This window comes from Moschus berezovskii, chromosome 5 (assembly GCF_049115385.1).
Source record: "Moschus berezovskii isolate FMDL1 chromosome 5, NW_MosBer_1.0, whole genome shotgun sequence".
Classification (NCBI taxonomy): Eukaryota; Metazoa; Chordata; class Mammalia; order Artiodactyla; family Moschidae; genus Moschus; species Moschus berezovskii.
The window spans coordinates 75,716,615-75,739,264 of record NC_142464.1 but is presented as its reverse complement, the minus strand read 5'-3'; the positions used below and the strand labels follow the sequence as shown (position 1 = coordinate 75,739,264).

The following is a 22,650-nucleotide window of genomic DNA, read 5'->3' as shown; positions in this document are numbered from 1 at the left end:
GACTGTTTTGTAATGGATTGGCCTTGCTGTGTACACTACAATTTAGAAGCAGGTGTGCATGGGTATGTGTGTGTGCTCAATCGTGTCTGATTCTTTGTGATTCCATGGACTGTAGCTCGCCAGGCTCTCCTCTGTCCAAAGAATTTTCCAGGCAAGAATACTGGAGGGGGTGCCCTTTTCCTTTTCCAAGTTAGAAGCAGGTATAAAGTAGCAAACTTTCCCACACAGCAGTTGGAACACTGACATTCTATCATGATTTCCATCCTAGCTATACTTGGGAAAGAAGGGGCTACTGACAAGGGCAGGGCATGAGCTCCTCAGCAGTCCTGAGTATGACCAGTTTCCCTGGAGAAATGTGTCACTGGGCAAGCTGGAATTGAAATGCAATGAGCAGACACCTGGTTTCTCAGGAAGAGGCACTGCTTTTGTGCAATATTTGAATATGTATACAAACCCAGGGATGCTTGTGTGTTTGATTATCTCTGCCTCTGACACCTTAAAGTCATACAAAGACAGAAGTCCTCAGACTGAATTTGAGGCCCCAACACTCTTAAACTGATCATCTTTAGTTCTTACCAGAAGTTACAGAGCGATCCTGAGACTGGTACTCACATATCCCTACATGGAGAGCTATTGAGGGTCTTGGAGGCAGGACTCCTCCTCTGATCATTGACCAGCTTCCTCAGCATGCTCACCCATGTCATTGTACAGAGCCCTGAGCATAAAAGGACTCTATACTCTGTTTAATTGTTCAACTGTTGCCTTGTTGAATTTATTAGCAATAATAAAAATATCAATATTATGAATGATATAAATAAAATAATACAAAAATAACTTTTGACCAAGGGCCCCCACATTTTCATTTTATCCTGGGGGTGCCCAAATTATGCAGCCTGTTCTGCTTCTGGGTTTTTACTGTGATGAAACCAACTTCATTCTCGTATCTGCCTTTGAACTAAGCATGGTGCCAGGCATTACCATGAGCTGATTGTCATTGGCTAGTCAGGACCCACACCTGGAGCTGGTGGGTAGAGAAAGGCCTCCCAGACTTCTTGGCTGCTATTCAGTTAGAGATGGGGAGCTGATGCCGAGGCTGTAACTGAGAAGAAACTTTCCACTCCTCCCTTCATCTTGTTTGTTGAGTGCTTGCCTATGTTTTACTTTACTTTCTAATATTGCATTGCCTTGTAATAAGATAAAAGATATATTTATTAAAAAGAAATAGTATGTTATATGCATTCCAATAATAATACTAGAAATTTTATTTTAAATATTTCCTTTTCAGCATGTAGGACAAGCTACCTTACCATCTTATTCTCTGTAAACTCTTCCTTTGTAAATTCATAGAATAAGAAGGGTAAATATCAGCTCTACTTGAGGTCGACTTTGTACAGATTTTCAGTTTAGAGAATTATGTGTTAAAAATGGTTATCTGAGCAAATATTTTATAAATCTATTAAGAACCACAATACCTAGCTGGTATAATCCAAACTTTAGTATGCCCTGTCATTTATTCTTCTGTTGCTTAAGTTTTGACATAAAACTGAAATAACATACCCAATAAAACTACACAAGTCTGGGGGATCCACTGAAATCTCATTGCCTTTGTGAACAGCTAAGTTTAAAACTAACCACAAGTGAGGCAATGATTTTACACTAAACCCTGACCTCAATGAACATGATGTGCCACTGAGTAATTTATTATACTCTCATTATTATAGAATCTATATGTATTATTCTTGGTATTAGAAAACAAATAATTTTCATATGTATTAAAGAACAGTTTGGCTAAATAAATAAAATGTGGTCTAATTTCAAGTTCTTATTTTTAAATTCACAGCCCCAAGCCTAGTGCCTTTATTTAACAGAGACTTAATAAATGTTTTATTAATGAATAACTAATGTTTTTAAGCAATGAGTATTTTTTAAATAACACCTAGCATTGTTTTATTTTGCAAGTAAGCAAAACCAATTTTGTGAGTCACAAATGAGAAAATAATAGCACTTATAGTTTATTGTATATATTGTATAAATATCATTTAATCCTTCCAGTAACCCCATAACGTAGATATTTCTATCTCCATTTTATACATGAGGAAACCTATAAACAGAAGTTTAGTAGCTTGTCAAAGGCCACATAAATCTAGACAAATAAAGAAGAATTTGAATCAGACTATGGAACCACCATACTGAGAATAGGGAAGGTGTTTTACAAACTTGAAAACACCATATACATTTGAATTACTGTTATTATTCAATCATTTATAACCCTCAGATAGAAAATTATATGGGGACAAACTCTAGTTCTTTTAATGAAAAGTGACTGGCAGATGCAACAGCTGAAATGTCACATTTTACTTAGTTTTATAGAATAATTAAGTCACAATATAATACAGGCCTCTCACTGTGTTAGAGCATTTGAATTTGTTGAATAAAAGAGTTTCATCAAGTTATGAACATTTGGCTACCATTTAAACATCTTAGAATCAGGTAGTATGGATGTGTGTATAAATGACAGGAGAGAATGATCTAGTTTTATACATATATATATTCATGCACATATATATATATATGTATATATACACACATATATATTATACTGAAAGCTTGAAGACTGGCAAAAAATTTCATCAAGTGGCTTGAGGTTGCTTTCAAAATGTTAAGTCTGGAATATTTGTAATTATACAAAGACTGTTAAACCCTAAACCTCTTCTGATAGGAGTAGCTAGCTCTTAATTCTGACAATTTACACAGTGTTACCCCTAGGTACTCACATTTTCTCTGTGTGTGTAAATTAGCAAGGTATCGGCTTCTCTCTGCCTTGACTATGTCTAAAAAGACTTTTTACAAATGTCACAAATGCCTCATTAAGAAAGTGTGCCTTACTTTTGTCTCCTAGATTTTCTCTTATGAGAAACAAACTATTTAATATGTTCAGATTCACAGATGTTTTGAGTTAGTTAAGAAGCTGGGATCTTCATAGAGGCCCTGTCAGTAACTTTCTGTTCCTTTTTATCCTACTATAACCCCCTTGCAGATCTTCCAAGGTACATGATATCCTCGCAAATAGGTTTGTCCTAGAAATTATTCTGACAAAATGTTACTTTTCATGTGAGCTATCTAGACTAGAGAATGTCCTTCATTATTCCACTCTGCTGATGTAGTCCTGACCTGGGCTGACTTCATGGTACAGCCAAGAATAAATAGTAGGCATTCCCAATCCAATTCGTCCCTTGGTGAGATTGGGTCAGTCAGTTCAGTCGCTCAGTTGTGTCTGACTCTTTGCGACCCCTTGGACTATAGCACGCCAGGTGTCCCTGTCCATCACCAACTCCCAGAGCTTGCTCAAACTCATGTCCATAGAGTTTGTGATGCCATCCAACCATCTCATCCTCTGTTGTCCCCTTTTCCTCCTCTCTTCAATCTTTCCCAGCATCAGGGTCTTTTCAAATGAGTCAGTTCTTTGCATCAGGTGAGTATTGGAGTTTCAGCTTCAGCATCAGTCCTTCCAGTGAATATTCAGGACTGATTTCCTTTAGGATTAACTGATTGGATCTCCTTGCAGTCCAAGGGACTCTCAAGAGTCTTCTCCAACACCACAGTTCAAAAGCATCAATTCTTCGGCGCTCAGCTTTCTTTATAGTCCAACTCTCACATCCATACATGACTACTGGAAAACCATAGCTTTGACTAGACGGACATTTATCACCCAAGTAATGTCTCTGATTTTTTAATATGCTGTCTAGTTGCTCATAGCTCTTCTTCAAAAGAGCAAGTGTCTTAATTTCATGGCTTCAGTCACCATCTGCAGTGATTTTGGAGCCCCAAAACATAAAGTCTGACACTGTTTCTACTGTTACCCCATCTATTTGCCATAAAGTGGTGGGACCAGATTCCATGATCTTAGTTTTTTGAATGTTGAGTTTTAAGCCAACTTTTTGATTCTCCTCTTTCACTTTCATCAAGAGGCTCTTTAGCTCCTCTTCACTTTCTGCCATAAGGTTGGTGTCCTCTATGTATCTGAGGTTATTGATATTTCTCCTGGCAATCTTGATTCCAGTTTGTGCTTCATCCAGCCCAGCATTTCGCATGATGTACTCTGCATACGAGTTAAATAAGCAGGGTGACAATATACAGCCTTGATGTACTCCTTTCCCAGTTTGGAACCAATCTGTTGTTCCACGTCCAGTTCTAACTGTTGCTTCTTGATCTGCATACAGATTTCTCAGCCTTATAGATACATGTATCCATTCTCCCCCAAACTACTCCTTAAGCTCCCATCCAGGCTGCCACATAACATTAAGCAGAGTTGCCTGTTCTATACAGTAGGAACTTGTTGGTTTTATCCATTTTAAATATAGCAGAATGTGAAAGTGAAGTGTTACTCAGTTGTGTCTGACTCTTTGTGACCGGTTGGGTTGTAGCCTGCCAGGCTCTTCTCTCCATGGAATTCTCCAGGCAAGAATACTGGAGTGGGTTGCCATTCCCTTCCCCAGGGTATCTTCCTGACCCAGGGATCAAACCTGGGTCTTTTGCATTGCAGGCAGATTTTTTACCATCTGAGGTACCAGGGGACATGTCATTAAAAAGAATGAAATAATGTCATTTGCAGCAAAATGGATGGATCTAGAGATTGTCATGCTGAGGGAAGTAAGCCAGACAGAAAGGGAGAAATATGACATCCCTTATATGTGGAATCTAAAAAGAAATGATAAACAAATGAATGTATTTAGAAAACAGAAATAGACTCACAGACTTAGAGAATGAATTTATGGTTGCTGGGGGCGGGTAGAATAGGGGGAAGAGATAGTTAAGGAGGTTGGGATTGACATGTACACTAATATATTTTTTTTTTATTAAAGGAGAACTTGAATACATACTTATAGTTTACTTAGGCTTTTACTGCAGAGTGAAGTTACCTCATCCTAGCCTCTGTTTGAATGGTTATATTTCTTCTTGCTAAAGGTACCAATGCTGTTGAAACATCAGTTTAATATCAGCAGTATGAAGGCTCTGTTTTAAGCTCTTTATCTCTGTTGACAGATTTGATCCTCACAACTCTCCAATTCACATTATTATTTCTGCTTTACAGATTAGGAGATTTTAAAGATGTTAAGTAATTTCCCCAGTGTTACCAGTACCCCTAGCCTTGTGGGTGGGGCTGAGGCTCAAGGTAAATTCTGGCTTCTGCTTCTCAGTCTTGGAGTAGCTGACTTTTACTTAACTCTATAGCTTACAGAGTGTGCACCTGGTCTTGTCAGCCTCCGTCATCATTTTTACCCTCACTTTTCTCAGAGCTGTTTGTGGCTCTGGCGTATAGCCGCTCATCTATTGATCTTTCTCCAGCCTTTTCTGCTTGTAAGAAGCACACCTTCATGTTTTTCTCTCTACTATGGTAAGATCTTGTGCTCTTAATAGAATTCGGTATGCTTAAGGATAATGGGACGTTTGCCTTTTACAGGATAGAAGGGTAATTCTTACTCTTTTACTTTTAATAGCTGCACTAGTGGAGCCCAAGGTATGAATCAACCTGGTGGAGGGAACTGTATGGGATGGCTCCCTGTGCCATGATAAATCTAGGGAACAGACTGTTAAAAACATCTGTAGAAATATTAGCCATCATCATTAGTGCCCTGGAGTCTCATATAAATTTGCTTTCTCATGTCTGTTTCCATCTTGTTTAGTAAGAAACCTTGTAGTGAAGACATTGTTCCATTTAATCTCATTCAGTTAGTGAATAACTACTGGGTGTATGCAGATGACACCACCCTTATGGCAGAAAGCAAAGAAGAACTAAAGAGCCTCTTGATGACTACTGCTGGGTGTATGCAGATGACACCACCCTTATGGCAGAAAGCAAAGAAGAACTAAAGAGCCTCTTGATGAAAGTGAAAGAGGAGAGTGAAAAAGTTGGCTTAAAGCTCAACATTCAGAAAACTAAGATCATGGCATCTGGTCCCATCACTTCATGGCAAACAGATGGGGAAACAGTGGCTGACTTTATTTTTTGGGCTCCAAAATCACTGCAGATGTTGATTGCAGCCATGAAGTTAAAAGACGCTTACTCCTTGGAAGGAAAGTTATGACCAACCTAGATAGCATATTAAAAAGCAGAGACATTACTTTGTCAACAAAGGTCCATCTAGTTAAGGCTATGGTTTTTCCAGTAGTCATGTATGGATGTGAGAGTTGGACTATAAAAAAGCTGAGTGCCGAAGAATTGATGCTTTTGAACTGTCATGTTGGAGAAGACTGTTGAGAGGCCCTTGGACTGCAAGGAGATCCAACCAGTCCATCCTAAAGGAGATCAGTCGTGGGTGTTCATTGTAAGGACTGATGTTGAAGCTGAAACTCCAATACTTTGGTCACCTGATGTGAAGAGCTGACTCATTTGAAAAGACCCTGATGCTGGGAAAGATTGAGGCCGGAGGAGAAGGGGACGACAGAGGATGAGATCGTTGGATGGCATCATCAACTCGATGGACATGGATTTGGGTGGACTCCAGGAGTTGGTGATGGACAGGGAGGCCTGGCGTGCTGTGGTTCATGGGGTTGCAAAGAGTCGGACACGACTGAGCGGCTGAACTGAACTGGACTGGGTGTATACTCTTTGCTATCCTGTGATTTCGAGTCACAGGACAAAGTCTCTCCGTAGATGTGTAAGGATGCTGAGAACAAACACAAATAAACAAAATTTTATCAGTTAGTCCAATTGTTGTAATGAGAACAAATTAAGATAATGTTATAAGGAGGCCCAGGAGTACTTTGAATGGTGTGCTTATGGGAACTTTGCTGTATCCCCAGGAGACTGGTTCTCTGAAGCAAGCCTTTGCTGTGGCTTCTTACCCCCACAGAAGAACTGAGCTGCTATGATTAATCTAGTGGAGAGAAGGGAGTTGCTTTCCTTTGATACTTTTGTTTGATGGATGCAAATCTTTAGTAAATATGAAATGATGACAACTTAAATATTATAATAGAAACAATGAAGACAGGCGCGCCTGTCTTCAATGAGCCTTAATATAAATTATTGAAAATCCAAAGAGTGACATCTGAATTTGAGAAAACAAATTTGTGCTGCCTGACTGATTCTGGTATATTTCTTAAGAAAGGAGTTCACTTTCAAAACTAACTTTCCTTTGTCCCGTCCTAATAAGTAAGGATTTATTGTGGTATTAGTCTCTCCATTAAGGCACATCTGCTGCTTTTGTTCTTGCTGAGTATTAGTACTGTGACTATGTGTATCAATGCCAGACCGTAAAGTGTCTGTTGTCTGTCTCCCCTGACTAGACTCCATAAGGGCAGAGATTTTGTTTTGCATCATGTAATTTGCTCTGTGAGCTACCCTAGTGGTTCAGACGATAAAGAATCTGCCTGCAGTGAAGGAGACTTGGGTCCAATCCCTGGGTTGGGAAGATCCCCTGGAGAAGGGAATGGCTACCCACTCCAGTATTTTTGCCTGGAGAGTCCCATAGAGAGAGGGGCTTGGCAGGCTACAGCCCATGGTGTCAGAGTCGGACACAACTGAGTGACTAAGCACACACACATGCACATTTGCTCTGCTCCTCAAGCAGTGCCAGACACAGATAAGAAATTGATAAATATTTGTTGAATGAGTAGTGAAAAGGAGCCCACCAGCCTCTGTGGATTTCATGGGGCCCCAACCAATGTGGTAGAAATTCCGGGGAGGAAATATCTTCAATTTTAATGTTTGGATTATGGGCACAGCTGTTGATGGAAAGAGACTTGGACTTGGTTAGGATGATTTGAGTTGAATTTTAGCTTTGGCATTTATTAGCTGTGTGAATCTTTGATTTTTTTAAACGTAAACTTGTTTATTGAAGTATAGTTTATTTACAGTGTTGTATTAGGTTCAGATATATAGCAAAATGATTCAGTTATATGTGTGTGTATGTATATATATACATATTTTTCAGATTCTCTTCCATTAGAGGTTATTATAAGATATTGGATGTAGTTCCCTGTGCTGTATAGGTGATCCTTCTTATTTATTTATGTATGGTAGTGTGTATATGTTAATCCCAAACTCCTAATTTATTCCTCCCCCTGCTTTCCCCTTTGGTGACTATAAGTTTTTTCCTATGTGAGTCTACTTCTGTTTTGTAAATATTATTTGTATCATTTCTTTAGATTCCACATATAAGTGATATCATATAATATTTGTGTTTCTCTGTCTGACGTACTTCACTTAGTATGATAATCTCTAGGTCCATCCATGTTGCTGCAGATGGCATTATTCTTTTGTATTTAGTTAGTTGCTAGTTCATGTCAGACTCTGCAACTCCATAGACTGCATCCCGCCGGGCTCCTCTGTCCATCAGATTCTCCAGGCAAGAATACAGGAGTGGGTAGCCATTCCCTTCTCCAGGGGATCTTCCCAACCCAGGGATCAAACCTGGGTCTCCTGCATTGCAGGCAGATTCTTTACAATCTGAGCCTCCAGGGAAGCTCTCTTCTTTTTTATGGCTGAGTAATATTCCACTGTATACATTACTACATCTTTATCCATTTCTCTATTGATGGATATTTAGGTTTAGTGATGTGAATCTTATGGGAAAATTACTCAAACCTTGTTTCCTCAGCTGTGAAACAGAGTTACTTGCAAGGAGGGCAAAGTACATGAAAGAGCAGAAAACAATGCTACAGTTTTTCAATAAATAGTGGAGATAAAAATATGCAGATAAAAGTGGTATATGTAACCATGAAAAGCTAGAATTTAAACTACAGAGGTAGGAATAAGAGTAATCATCTGGGAAAACAGCAACAAAATTAATGACAGACTGGATGAAATGAATGATAAAGGAAAACATGTGAAGAGGGCCAATGCTGCCATGATTTTCTTCCCAAATCACTATAGAGGGCTGTGTATAGAGAACTTTCCTTTACAGTCCTGTCAAATTCCCGAGATCTGAAAGTCAGACAAACAAATGTTGAAGCATCCATAAGGAAGTCTTGTGAAGAAAATTCATGAGTTAAAATAAGTCAGTAAGTTAGGGCAAACCAACCCAAACTCTGATAAAATATTCCCTTCTGATACAATGGAATCCTTATCAGTAGTCCTTCAATTAAATGTGAAATCATACATAGGAAGTTAGAAAGGTTACTGAGGTTTCTTATGTCTACAAAAGGTTAGCTTTTGTCCAGAAAAGATAGCAAAGTACTTTAGAAAGTTGACATTTTATTATTTTTAATTTAAGAAGATTTTTCCTGTCAAATAACACTATTATGTGATAATCATTATGGTTTAGATACTATTTTGCTTTTATTTTAAAATGATCTTTATTTGGTCTTAAAGGATTTTTAAAAAGAACCCATTGTTGAAATAAATAAATTCTGTGCAAGAATTTTATTCAGTTAATTTTGCATTAAAAATAATTGTATAAGTAAGAATTTCTAGCTCCACATTCAGTTCAGTTTAGTCGCTCAGTCGTGTCCGACTCTCCACGACCCCATGAATCACAGCACGCCAGGCCTCCCTGTCCATCACCAACTCCCGGAGTTCACTCAAACTCATGTCCATTGAGTCGGTGATGCCATCCAGCCATCTCATTCTCTGTCGTCCCCTTCTCCTCCTGCCCCCAACCTTTCCTAGCATCAGAGTCTTTTCCAGTGAGTCAACTCGTCGCATGAGGTGGCCAAAGTATTGCAGTTTCAACTTTAGCATCAGTCCTTCCAATGAACACCTAGGATTGATCTCCTTTAGAATGGACTGGTTGGATCTCCTTGCAGTCCAAGGGACTCTTCAAGAGTCTTCTCCAACACCACAGTTCAAAAGCATCAACATTACCTAGTCCCAAAAGCAGACAACACAGAATTTATCCTAATTCCCAAATGAGCATAAGGAAAACTTAAAACAGACCCATCTTTCTTTCCTCATTTCAGTATCTAGAAGTTTTAGCAATGTGATATGAGTTGAGAAAGCTCCACTTTTATCTAGAAACTATTGAGTCAGATTAAGAAAACAAAAAAATCATTATCTTCTCCAATACAAGCAGCATTTTATTTTTCATATTTAATTTTTCCCTCAAATTGGGACCTGTGTTTTAATCAGCATATACTTTGATAATTTGTTATTAAATCATGCCTTATTAGCAATGCTGTTTTAGAATTCAGGAACAAATTACAATAAATATTTCTGGTTCACCAAAAATACATTGCATCAAGAAATAATTTTGCTCTTAAAATCTGTTTCTAAGTTTTCCTCCTCAAGTTCCCCAACTTAAAGTAATTATTATTTAAAAGACACATTTAATTGAATAATAATGTCTATAGGAACACTATAGTTAATTATATCTATTGTATTATTTTATCTGTTCTCACACAGCAACAACCTTGCCTTCTAATTTCAGTAGTAAATGCCCAGGGAAGAAAAACAAACATTCCCCTCATTTCTCTACCTTATGAAAATCAAGTTAGAGAAGCAGCAACAATAAATAAATCCATTTCCAAATGTGCCCTTCCGTTTTCCCTCAGAGAAATGACTCTGCATGGTGTGTATTATGTAGCTGACTTATACAAAATCATTTGCCCCTCGTGAGAATGTGCGCAAATTCAAGACTAGAATTACATGTTTCAAAGGCAAGAACATTCTTGGGAAAAAAGAACATTTGACATGCAAGCTGAGGCAGAAGGGATGATAGGAAATTTATACAGTTTCTTGAATATAAAAGGCTTGAAATCAAGAGTCTTAAAAAGTAATTTCCTTTTATATTTTTTGGTTATTAGCAAATTCTCAGTTGAGTGCTTTTCTGCCCAGATTCAAGTTTTTAGTCATTCTGTGTCACGTGCAATTATGATTCTGTCTTTGTAGTAATTTTTCCCCTACCATTAGTAAGTACCCGGTTTTTATCATTTCTGTCAGGTATCTTTTGATCAGCAAATCAAGTTGTTCTTCGTTACGTCTTACCTAGTCATTCACGCTACATTGAGTTCTTGCTGTTTTGAATTCCTTTGGCATTTGCTGTGTTATTTGCAGCTGTGGTACAGAGAGGTGAAGGCTGGCCTGAGAGTTGGAGGACCTGTGTTCAGTCCCACCTCCGTTACTGACTGTCGTTGTTCAGTTACTAAGTCGTGTCTGACTCTTTGTGACCCCGTGGACCTACAGCATGCCCTGTCCTCCACCATCTCCCGGAGTTTGCTCAAATTCACATCCAGTGAGTCAGTGATGCCACCCAACCATCTCATCCTCTGTTACCCCCTTCTCCTCCTGCCCTGAATCTTTCCCAGCATCAGGGTCTTTCCCAATGAGTTGACTCTACATCAGGTGGCCAAAGTACTGGAGCTTCAGCTTCAGGATTAGTTCTTCCAATGAGTATTCAGGGTTGACTTCCTTTAGGATTAACTGGTTTGATCTCCTTGCAGTCCAAGGGACTCTCAAGAATCTTATCCAACACCACAGTTCAAAAGAATCAATTCTTTGACACTCAGCTTTCTTTATGATCCAACTCTCACATCTGTACATGAGTACTGGAAAAACCATAGCTTTGACTAGATGGACATTTGTTGGCAAAGTGATATCTTTGCTTTTTAATATGCTGTCTAGGTTTGGCATAGCTTTCTTTCCAAGAAGCAAGCGCCTTTTAATTTCATGGCTGCAGTCACCATCCACAGTGATTTTGGAGCCCAAGAAAAGAAAATCTGTCACTGCTTCCACTTTTTCACCTTCTATTTGCCATGAAGTGATGGGATTAGATGCCATGATCTTAGTTTTCTGAATGTTGAGTTTTAAGCCAGCTTTTTCACTCTCCTCTTTTACCCTCAAGAGGCTCTTTAGTTACTGACTGAGTGTCCTCCAAATCACTTTTTGTCTATTTCTCTAGCTACCTATTTGTCTATCCATCCTGTCCATCCATCATATTTCCATCTACCTACATGTCTATGAGGGCTTTAGTTCCTTCATTTATAATGAGAGATTATAATCTTAATAGGATTGCTTTGGAAAATTTTATAAAACCATTATATAAATATAAAACATTATTATTTTTGTCCATATCAGTTATATGTTAAGGTTTCAGACTATTATTTATCATTTTTCTCTTTTCCCAAAGGAATTGCTATTAGAAAATCTTTTTTTTTCTTTTGTACAGCTCACACTGTCATGAACATAATAGAGCTAACCAAAGTATGATTTTCCTCATTACCTTTTATTTTTTAAATGATCACTCAGTATTCTGTGTATAAACCCTAAAGCTGATGACTCCTAAAGAAAATAATGTAATATAAAATAAAGGATAACATGTGATATTATCTATGAATATAAATATAGACCTTGTGGTATATCATTATATGCTTTTTGGCCTCTTTCTTTCATAGGCCATTCGGAATTATCTTCTTTAAAAACTGTTTTTAACTTTATAACCCTCTTTGTGTTAGCTTAAGGTAGCTCCAAATGGAAGTTACTCAGAAAACATAAATTTGAAGATCTAGAATTTCCACATAAAATCTATGCACTCCTCGGCAGATAGCTTTTACAAAATTGGCTTCCTGTGTAATACAGAGATGATATCACTTTCCTGGGTTGTAGAAATGAGATCATTCTGAACAAGGAGATCTGAGTACTTGTTTTGGTGCCTGGCACAAACTTCATTTGTAATTGGTTTTCTTGATACTGAATTTTTCGTGAATTGTTTCATATTTTGGATGGACATAAATTTACTCTTACCTCTTGTAAGCAAGTTTTTCTGCTTGTAGCACAATACATATAATTGTTTCATTTTGAAGTCCACTGTCTTGTACCTTCTCCTGGCTTGTAATGCTCTCCCACACCAATGCATTTTAACTTCCCTCCTGAAAGACTTCAGTGTCATATTTGTGAAACTTGCCCAGAACTCCCACCTTGGCACTCATGTGAAGCTGAATGCATGTTTATGCCTATTTGTGTTCTGTCTACATATTTTAGTTTGCGTTTTTCTTCCTTTCTGATTCCTTTATTTCCCATTTTGCATTATGAGTTTGATGAAGTCCAAAAAAATGTGCCCTTCATTTTTTGGCCAATCGTGCAAATTTGTAGCATGAAGAAGAAAAGCCATGAAGTGATCCTTCTCAGAAGTGCCAGTTTGGAGGAAAATAAGTTCAGAGTCTCTGAGCTGACCCTGAACTGTTGACGTGGGCAAGACTGGAAACTCTTGATAATCATCTATTTTAAAAAACAGGATCATGGTATAACAGTTTGTGATTAGTAACTTTTATTTATTATAGACATCATTCTAAGTGATTAATAGTCTTCTAATGGCATTACCAACTTGATGGACATGAGTTTGAGTGAACTCCGGGAGTTGGTGATGGACAGGGAGGCCTGGCGTGCTGTGATTCATGGGGTTGCAAAGAGTTGGTCACAACTGAGCGACTGAACTGAACTGAACTGAAAGCATCTTTCATGTAGCTGAGCATTCTTTTGTTTGTTCCATATTTTAAACCAGTTCCCTTTGTTGAATGTTTAGGTGATTGCTATCTTTTAAAAAGTATAAACTGTATAGAGATGAAGATCCCTGAAGATAAATCCATGTGCACAACTGTGATTTTTTTATGATAAATTTTTAGAAATACTACAGTGTCAAAGGATATGCATTTTTAAATATATATTTTTTGATACATATTGCCCAGCCCAGCTGTGATCTAAAATAGTGATTGCCCTCTAGCTAGGTGAGAGTGTTTTTCTCCACACATTTTCCCAGTACACAGATGTTATTCCTCAGTGAATATTAGCAGCTTCATTTTGTGATCACAAACATACTTCTTTTTGCTTTCTTTTCTGAAAAATTTGTTATACAATATTTAAAGAGTACACTCCATGTGTAGTTATTACAAAATATTGGCTATATTCCCTGTATATACAATATATCCTGTAACCTATCTTACACCTAGTAGGTTGTATCTCCCACTCCCTTACCCCTGTATTCTACTCCATTCCTACTGGTAACCACTAGTTTGTTCTCTGTGTCTGTAAGTCTGCTTCTTTTTGGTTATATTCACTGGTTGGTTGTATTTTTTAGATTCCACATGTCATGATATCATATAGCCTTTGTCTTTCTCTGACTTATTTCACTTAGCACAGTACTCTCCAAATCCATCCATGTTGTTGCAAATGGCAAAATTTCAAATTTCATTCTTTTTGATGATTCAGTAGATTCTAATTATATATACACACATATACATATACACATACGCACATTACATCTTTATCCATTCATATTGATGGACACTTAAGTTGCTTCCGTATCTTGACAATTGTAAATAATGCTGCTATGTATGTATGCGTCTTATTGTATGTCCATAATTAATTCTGACTTGCAGATTTATTTTAAGGTATGAACATATTAGTCTATCACAGCAAATGAGTTTATAAAGATATAATTCTTATGTGTCTTCTCCTAAATGTAATTTTCTTACCTTCCCAGGTGCCTGCATGAACATTACCCACAGCCAGTGTCAGATATTGCCCTACTACACCACGCTGACATCTCCCCTCTCCATTGTCAAAAACATGGAAATGGAGAAGTTCCTCAAATTCTTCACGTACCTCCATCGCCTCGGTTGCTATCAACATATCATGCTTTTTGGCTGCAGCCTGGCCTTTCCCAAGTGCATCAGGGATGGTGCTGACAGGTATTTTGGAACTGAAATGATTCAGTGATAAGAGTCAGTGGTAGCAGGAGTGTCTGAGAGTCAGCCCAAGCTACCCTTTTGTTTTGATTGTTGTTAAGGAGGAAAAAAAAAAAAAAAATCCCACACCAGTCATAGCCAGTGGTAATTCTTTTGAAGTAGACAGTTTTAGAAAATCTGGGATAATTTTATTTATGGCAAGAAATTATTCAGGTTGGTGGATGGAGGCCATCAGTCATGGTAGTCAGTAAGTGTTTTGGTCTCCCAGCAGAAGACAGCACGCTCAAAGGGTGATGGAAAAGAGAGGATTTATGGAGGTGTGGGCAAGGTTAAGAGAACAAGGGAGGGTCAAAGAGCAGACAGACCTGGAGAGGGCTGAGGGCAAGGGGTCTCCCAGCAAGTCAGGTGCTGTCACTTAAGACCAAGGAGCATGGACATTGCCAGCCAGTTGGCCCTGCAGGGAGAGAGAAGAGGGAATAAATGCCCTGACCTCACTCTCCTCCTGCCTTCCTGTCTGCCACAACCATTGGGCAAGGGCAAGTAATTGATGTGAGCACAATAGATGAGATCCAAAATCTCATCCCAATATCATCAGCTCAGAAGTTCCAAATCTCATTTAAATCAGGTCTGGGTAAGACACTGGTGATTCTTATGGTCAACACTTGAACCCAGAGCAGTTTGAGGAGGAGGGCAAAGGGTAGAAGCAGAGGGACAGAGGCTGTCCAGCATAATATCCAGTATGATTAGAAATGATTTTCTTTTGGGGGCCCTGAGGGAGAACGTGTGAGTTAGTGTGTCTTGTAAGTTCATTTTAAAAAAATGGAGTTATATGGACATGTAACATTAGTTCTGGGTGTACCACCTGAAGCAATATATGTGTATGTTGTCAAGTGATCACAACAGTAAGTCTAGTTAACATCCACCACCACACGTAGTTAACACATTTTTTTTTTTCTGATGAGAACTTTTAAGATTTTCTCTCTTAACAGCTTTCAGACATGCAATGTGGTATTATTAAGCATAGTCTCCTTGCTTACATTACGTACCCACGACTTATTTATTTTATAACTAGAAGTTTATACCTTTGACTACGTTCCCCCGTTTTCAAAATAATGTAATTTCAATATTATATTAAATAATTTTCTATAAAAGTAAATCAATATGTTATGGAATATTTGAAATAGTATACAGCTTTTTAAGTTTCAAAGCATTGTTAAATATATAATCTTATATAACATCAATTATTTTCTGAATTAAAATGTTAGAAACTTGTCAGGGTAGTAATGAGAGAATGAATTGTATTTTAAAATTCAAATAGGTTTTATGTTATTTGTACCAATTTAATGTATAAAGGATGTTTTGAGTATAACAAAGGTGTTTTTTAATTTAACTGGAAAAAGCCTATGTTACCATAAAATAAAAACCGAGTAGAGAAGAAACAATAGATTCTAAATTGTAGAAGTAAGTATGCAAGCACAGTTAACAGACACAGCTTTCAAGAAAATGTTTCCTTGAAAGATTCATTTGCAGAAAATGCTTGCATAATAAAGAGAGAAACTCTGTTAGGTCTTTCTTATGAGTCAAACTTTGTAATAGTGGCAGAGAACTATCTGTTATGTTCCCAGAACAGTGGCATTATAACGTGGTGGTGATTGCTTTAATTTCCTAGGGTGACTGTAGCAAATTACTACAGGTTGGGTGACTTAAACAGAAATTTATTCTCTCACAGTTCTAGAAGCTAGAAGTCCAAAATCTGTCTGGGCTGTGCTCCCTCTGGGGGTTCCAGGGAGAGAATGCATTTCCTTTCTTTGCCACTTTCCAGTGGTTTCAAGCATTCTTGACGTGTGGCCACGTCACTCCAGTCTCTGCCTCCATCTTCACATTGCCTTCTTCTCTGTGTATCTGTGTTTGCCTTTTGAAGACACTTGTCACTGGACTTAGGGTTTATGCATGCAGTTAAGCCAAGATGATCTCATCATCGCCAGGTCTTTACATCCACAAAGGCCCTTTTATCCCAAATAAGGCCATATTCATAGGTTCCCAAGGTTAAGACCTGGCCATGTCTTTTGGGGGCCACCATTCGACACACAGGCTGTGTCTTGTGTCTGAACCTACTCGTCTATAAAATGTAGATAATCATAGTGCTTTGCAAAGTTCATGTGAGGATTAAATGACGGTGTGAGGCTTTTATGAAGAGCTTGGTAAAAGTCAGCAATAGCTATCAGTGGACCAAAAAGAAGAGGCAGAACTGATGACGCTGAGAGCAGAGTATTTCTACTATATGCTAGATATTGAAGGATTGCAGAAAAAAGGGTAAGATATCGTATGAATGAAAGGAAAATTAGGAAGAATACTCAAGGCTGCGGGAGTTGCATTCTGTTTCTCTATAATTTCAGCAATTTCACTTACATCTCTTTGCTTTAATTTCTCTATGGACTCATGAGTATGTAAATAAAACAAAGAAAGAGAGTGCATTCAGCCTCCGGGAGACTCTTAAGCTCATTTTGATCATCTTTTTATGATAATTCAATCTCTACTCTCAGCTAAATCAGTTGTAATATTGTAGTTAAGCTGCTCAGAATCTGCAGGGCACTTTTAGGTAAAATTTGTTTTTCTCCTGACCTAGTTCATCCTGAGAAATTCTCTCATATGAGAGTTTTCCATTTTCTCTGTTATAATGGATAATAATTTATAGTCAATTTTCAGGTATCTTTTGGGGACTTATCCTACTTTTTATAACACTTATTATTGTATTATATTTACTTTTCTAATTGTACTTTCAGACCAGTGTGCATGAGACCTGCAAGCTAAATGTTATAAGCAAAATCAGTTCAGAAAGGTAAAACATACAAAATAATTCTTCAGTTCAGTTCAGTCGCTCAGTCGAGTCCGACTCTTTGCGACCCCATGAACCACAGCACGCCAGGCCTCCCTGTCCATCACCAACTCCCGGAGTTCACTCAAACTCATGTCCATCAAGTCGGTGATGCCATCCAGCCATCTCATTCTCTGTCGTCCTCTTCTCCTCCTGCCCCCAATCCTTCCCAGCATCAGAGTCTTTTCCAGTGAGTCAACTTATTTTTCTTGTATTTCATTATTTTGGATCACTTGTTTTGCTGATTTTCTCTACTATTCAAATAACATGTGCTCAGTCACTCAGTCATGTCCGACTCTTTGCAGCCCCATGGACTCTATGAGGCTTCTTTGTCCATGGGATTATCCAGGCAAGAATACCAGAGTGGGTAGCCATTCCCTTCTCCAGGGATTCAGTAATAGAAAATTGCTTTTATTCTATCCTAGAGAAAACAGATACCTAATAATATTTAGAATTAAATTTAAAAAGATCTACTGTGATATATAAGTAGTATATTTTTTAGCCTGTCCCTTTAAGATCTCATCTATACTCAACTATATTATATAGTAATGAACTTATTATATAAAAATTGAACTTAACAGTTTAATTGAACAGTTTCATTAATAGTTTAATTTACTAAAGAATAAATGTGTGTATCAGGGACTATAATACAGGATAATTAAAAGATATAACACAGGATAATCCATAGTTATATTGATTCAATAAAATATATCTCAAGGTATAGAGATTTGGCTGATAAATGATTCAGATAGCCCTAATATTATGTGGCTTAGAAGGAATAGCTTAAAAATATCAGAAAGTTGGTAGAGAGAAATGAGCAGATCCTAGGTCTGGAGAATGACAGTTGTTTCTGGATGACTTTTGACACACTTTAAGTCTCTGTGTTTGGAAGAGGAAGCAGCCATTGCAGCCATATGCTTTTGATACAAAAACATCACCCTTTCCTACAGGGTTGAAATGATAGGCTTATGACTTTACAAAGCTGAAGCAGGGTTAATGGCCTGAAAGGTACAGCCTTGCCTTTGTTTCTAGAAGACACCCAGGAGATCCTGCTAATCTTCATTACCCCACATATACCTTTTAGTACTTTGCAGAGGAACATTGCTCATGAAGTAAATTCTTAACATTAAAAAATGGGATGTCTGCTATTGATTTTTTCCTCTGGAGTGTTGATTTTCCTCTCAGTCCTTAGCAGATATTTTTAACATCTGTAGAAAGGAAATAATTCTTATTTAGTGTTTATTTTGGCAGCTCGTATACCATATTCAAATGATACAGTGAGGATGAACATGGTTCCTACCCAAGGGGCTAAGTCGTTTTAGTTGTGTCCGACTCTTTGCAACCTCACAGACTGTATAGCACTCCAAACTCCTCTGTCCATGGGATTCTTCAGGCAAGAATACTGGCGTAGGTTGCATTTTCTTCCTCCAGGAAATCATCCCTGACTCCAGGGATCAATCCTGCATCTCCTGCTTTACAGGCAGATTCTTTACCAATTGAGCCTACACAAGGATGACTTGCAAATTTGTGAAGTGTTTCATGTTATTTGATTAAGACAACTCATATAAAGTATTTAGTACAATACCTGAGTCATCATGTCCCAATCAAAGTTTAGCTAACACGTCAATTTTGGAGTCAATAGTTCTCATGTCAGATCTAATTGAAGTCGTCCAAAAAAAGTATGAGATATGTCAGTTTTTGTTATACATATTTTAGTCATGAAAATAGATAAATCATCTGAAAAAATTCTTTTTCTAGCCAAATAACTAGAGACTAAAGAAAGCTTATATCTCAAACCTGGGATCTATAGGATAGTTTTCTGCCATGTACTCAATTTTCATAGCATTGTGCAAGGGGTTGAGGAAGGTTTCTCAAATGAACTTCTTTAAAAGCACTATGCTTTCCCCCAAATAAATATGTTCACTGGACATTAGAGAATTTAATCTGGCAAATGCAGAGAATGTACTTGAAAGTTTGGGGACAGATGAAACCTGATTTAAACCACAGCTCTGCCAATTGTCAGTTATAAGGTTTTGGCACTTCAGTTGACCTTTCTGACATTCAGTTTCCTCTTCTGTTTACTGAAAGTGATAATTCCCACTTCTCAGTTGCATGGCATTCATCAGGTCAGCAAATCAGGAAGACTCAGCAGTGGCCACAGGACTTGAAAAGATCAATCCTCATCCTGATTCCCAAGAAGGGTAGCACTAAAGAATGTGCTAAGCATTGGACAGTTTCACACATCTCCCTTGTTAGTAAGGTCATCCTTAAAATCTTGTGTGCTAGGCTTCAGCATTATGTGAACCAAAAACTTTCAGATCCAAGCTGGGTTTAGAAAAGGAAGAGGAACCAGAAATCAAATTTTGAACATTCACTGGATCACAGAGAAAGCTAGGGAATTCCAGAGACATATCTACCTCTGTTTCATCTACTATGCCAAAGCCTTTGACTGTATGGATCATAATAAACTCTGGAAAGCTCTTAAGGAGATGGGAATACCAGATCATCTGTCTCCTGAGAAACTTGTATGTGGGTCAAGAAGCAATAGTCAGAACACTGTATGGAACAACTGATTGGTTCAAGATTGAGAAAGGAGTACGGCAGGGCTGTCTGCTGTCAACCTGTTTGTTTAATCTATACACTGAGCACACCATGAGAAGTGCTGGGCTGGATGAGTTACAAGCTGGAATCAAGACTGGCGGCAAAAACATCAACAACCTCAGATATGTGGATGATACCACCCTAATGGCAGAAAGTGAAGAGGAACTAAAGAGCTTCTTGATGAGGGTGAAGGAGGAGAGTGAAAAAGTCAACTTAAAAATAAATATTAAAAAACTAAGATCATGGCCTCTGGCCCCATTACTTAATGGCAAATAGAAGTGGAAAGGTGGAAGTAGTGACAGATTTCGTCTTCCTAGGCTCTAAAATCACTGCAGATGCTGACTGCCATGAAATTAGAAGACAGTTGCTTCTTGACAGGAAAGCTATGACCAACATAGGCAGTGTGTTGAAAAGTAGAGACATTACTCTGCCAACAAAGGTCCATGTAGTCAAAGCAATGGTCTTCCCAGTGGTTACATGTGGTTGTGAGAGCTGAACTGTAAAGAAGGCAAAGAGCTGGAGAGTTGGTGCCTTTGAACTGTGGTGCTGGAGAAGACTCCTGAGAGTCCCTTGGACAGCAAGGAGATCAAACCAGTCAATCTTAAGGGAAATCAACCCCGAATACTCATTGGAAGGACTGATGCTGAAGCTTCAGTATTTTGGTCATTTGATGCGAATGGACAACTCATTGGAAAAGTCCCTGATGCAGGGAAAGGTTGATGGCAGAAGGAGACGAGGGCATCAGAGGATGAGATGACTGTATGGCATCACTGATGCAATGGACATGAACTTGGGCAAACTTTGGGAGGTGGTGAGGGACAGAGAGACCTGGTGTGCTGCAGTCCATGGGATCACAAGGAGTCGGACATGATTGGGTGACTGAACAACAAGGGTTTGTTTGTGTGTATCAAAAATAATGATTTATACACAGTGCTCATATATGCTCTGTATACTCTAGCACACAGTAAGTTCTCCATAAGCAGTAGTATTATTAAATAATAAGTAAATTATTATTTTTAACTATAAATAGTACTATTATTGATGTGGTAGTCAAAGATGGTATGTGAGTTTCTGGGAGGGTATAAACTTCTTCACCTGCTTCAGAGATACAAAATTTGCATATCTTTCTCATTCTTTTCATCTTCTAATTCATTTTCCTCTTAGCTGCCAAAGTGACGATTTAAAAACACAATTAGCACTATTGTATGTTACATAGAAGTTGTTAAAAGAGTAAATCCTTTGAGTTCTCATCACAAGAAATTTATTTCTATTTATTTAATTTTATATCTGTATGAGATGATGGGTATTTGCTAAGTCTATTGTGGTAATCATTAGCTGTATATTCTAAAGTTATATAATGCTGTATGTCACTTGTGTCTAAATAAGACTGAAAGGGGAAAAAATAAAACACAAATTGGATGATATCATTCCCCTGCCTCTACCCTTTCAAAGGTTTTCCCTTAGACTTAGATTACAAGCTCAACTTCCTGCCGTGGCTTTTGAAGACTTTCTTGCTTCTCTGGTGTCATCAACCCTACCACGGCTACGTGACCTTTCTTAAAAATGACAACTTTTCCCAACTTCCTTTGCACGTCCTTCTCCCTTCATCTGGTTGGATCTATATCCTTTATGTCCTCTGCTCAAAAGACATCTCCACAGAGAAATCTTCTCTCATCACCTTGGTGGTTCTATTGTCTTTCACCGCAGCCTGGCTGTGTCCCTTTTTGCTTGTCTGTATGTCCTCTAACTTTATAAGCTCCATAGTGGCAGAGAATTTATGACTTTCTACGTTGTTTATAGCCAATGTTCAGAGCAGTGCCTAGCTTATAGTGGGCACTCAATAAATATTTGCTGGAATGAATGTATCAATAAATAAACTCTTCCATTAGGGAGCTCTGCTAAATGTCTAGGTCAATGGGAGTTCAAAGTACTTTGACAGTAGTTGGGGATCGCTTTTTATAATTAATATATTCCTGAAAATCCGTGCCTAAATCATTCTATATACGTTAAATACTTATAGTTTTAGATTGAGTTGTATGGTATTCCCAAAGATGATTTAGTTTCCTTCTGAGTGAGCTTCAGTTGGCAGAACAATTAGCTAAAATACATTAACTTGCACTTCTTCATTGCTCTCAGAATCCTGGATCTAATAGATCAGGAAACACTAGATTATACCTGAGGGTTGGTTTGGTGGTTCAGTGCTTTTCTTTTAATGTTGACTCATATGCATCAGTTAAAAAAGACTTTAGGTCAACTCTAGTTGAAAATCTTAGCCTTAAGGTTCATTTATAGAGCAGAAACAAAACAATGATAAGTATGTCTAGAGAAAAATGACCGGAATAGTGATTCAGAATCTGTTCATATGAAGAATAGTTGGGGCACCTGGTGGTATGAGGGCCCTGAGTGTGCACCACAGCCACTCTCAAATGCTCCTGGGCCACGTCCAGAAGAGCAGTTTTTCTCTATACTTCCACAGGGCAAAGAGAAAACCAGTAACTGAAAGTCATAAAGAAGTAAAGTCTAACTTAACTAAGAACTTCATGAATACTAAAGTT

General features: G+C 38.0%; 1 protein-coding gene across 1 annotated transcript in view; it reads left to right on the top strand.

Moving 5' to 3' along the window:
• The window catches only part of CORIN (corin, serine peptidase), a 279,559-nt gene that overhangs the window by 92,884 nt on the left and 164,025 nt on the right, over nt 1-22,650 (top strand). The window contains 1 exon segment of the mRNA XM_088836324.1: nt 14,415-14,622. Within this exon segment, the coding sequence (XP_088692450.1) occupies nt 14,415-14,622 (208 nt within the window).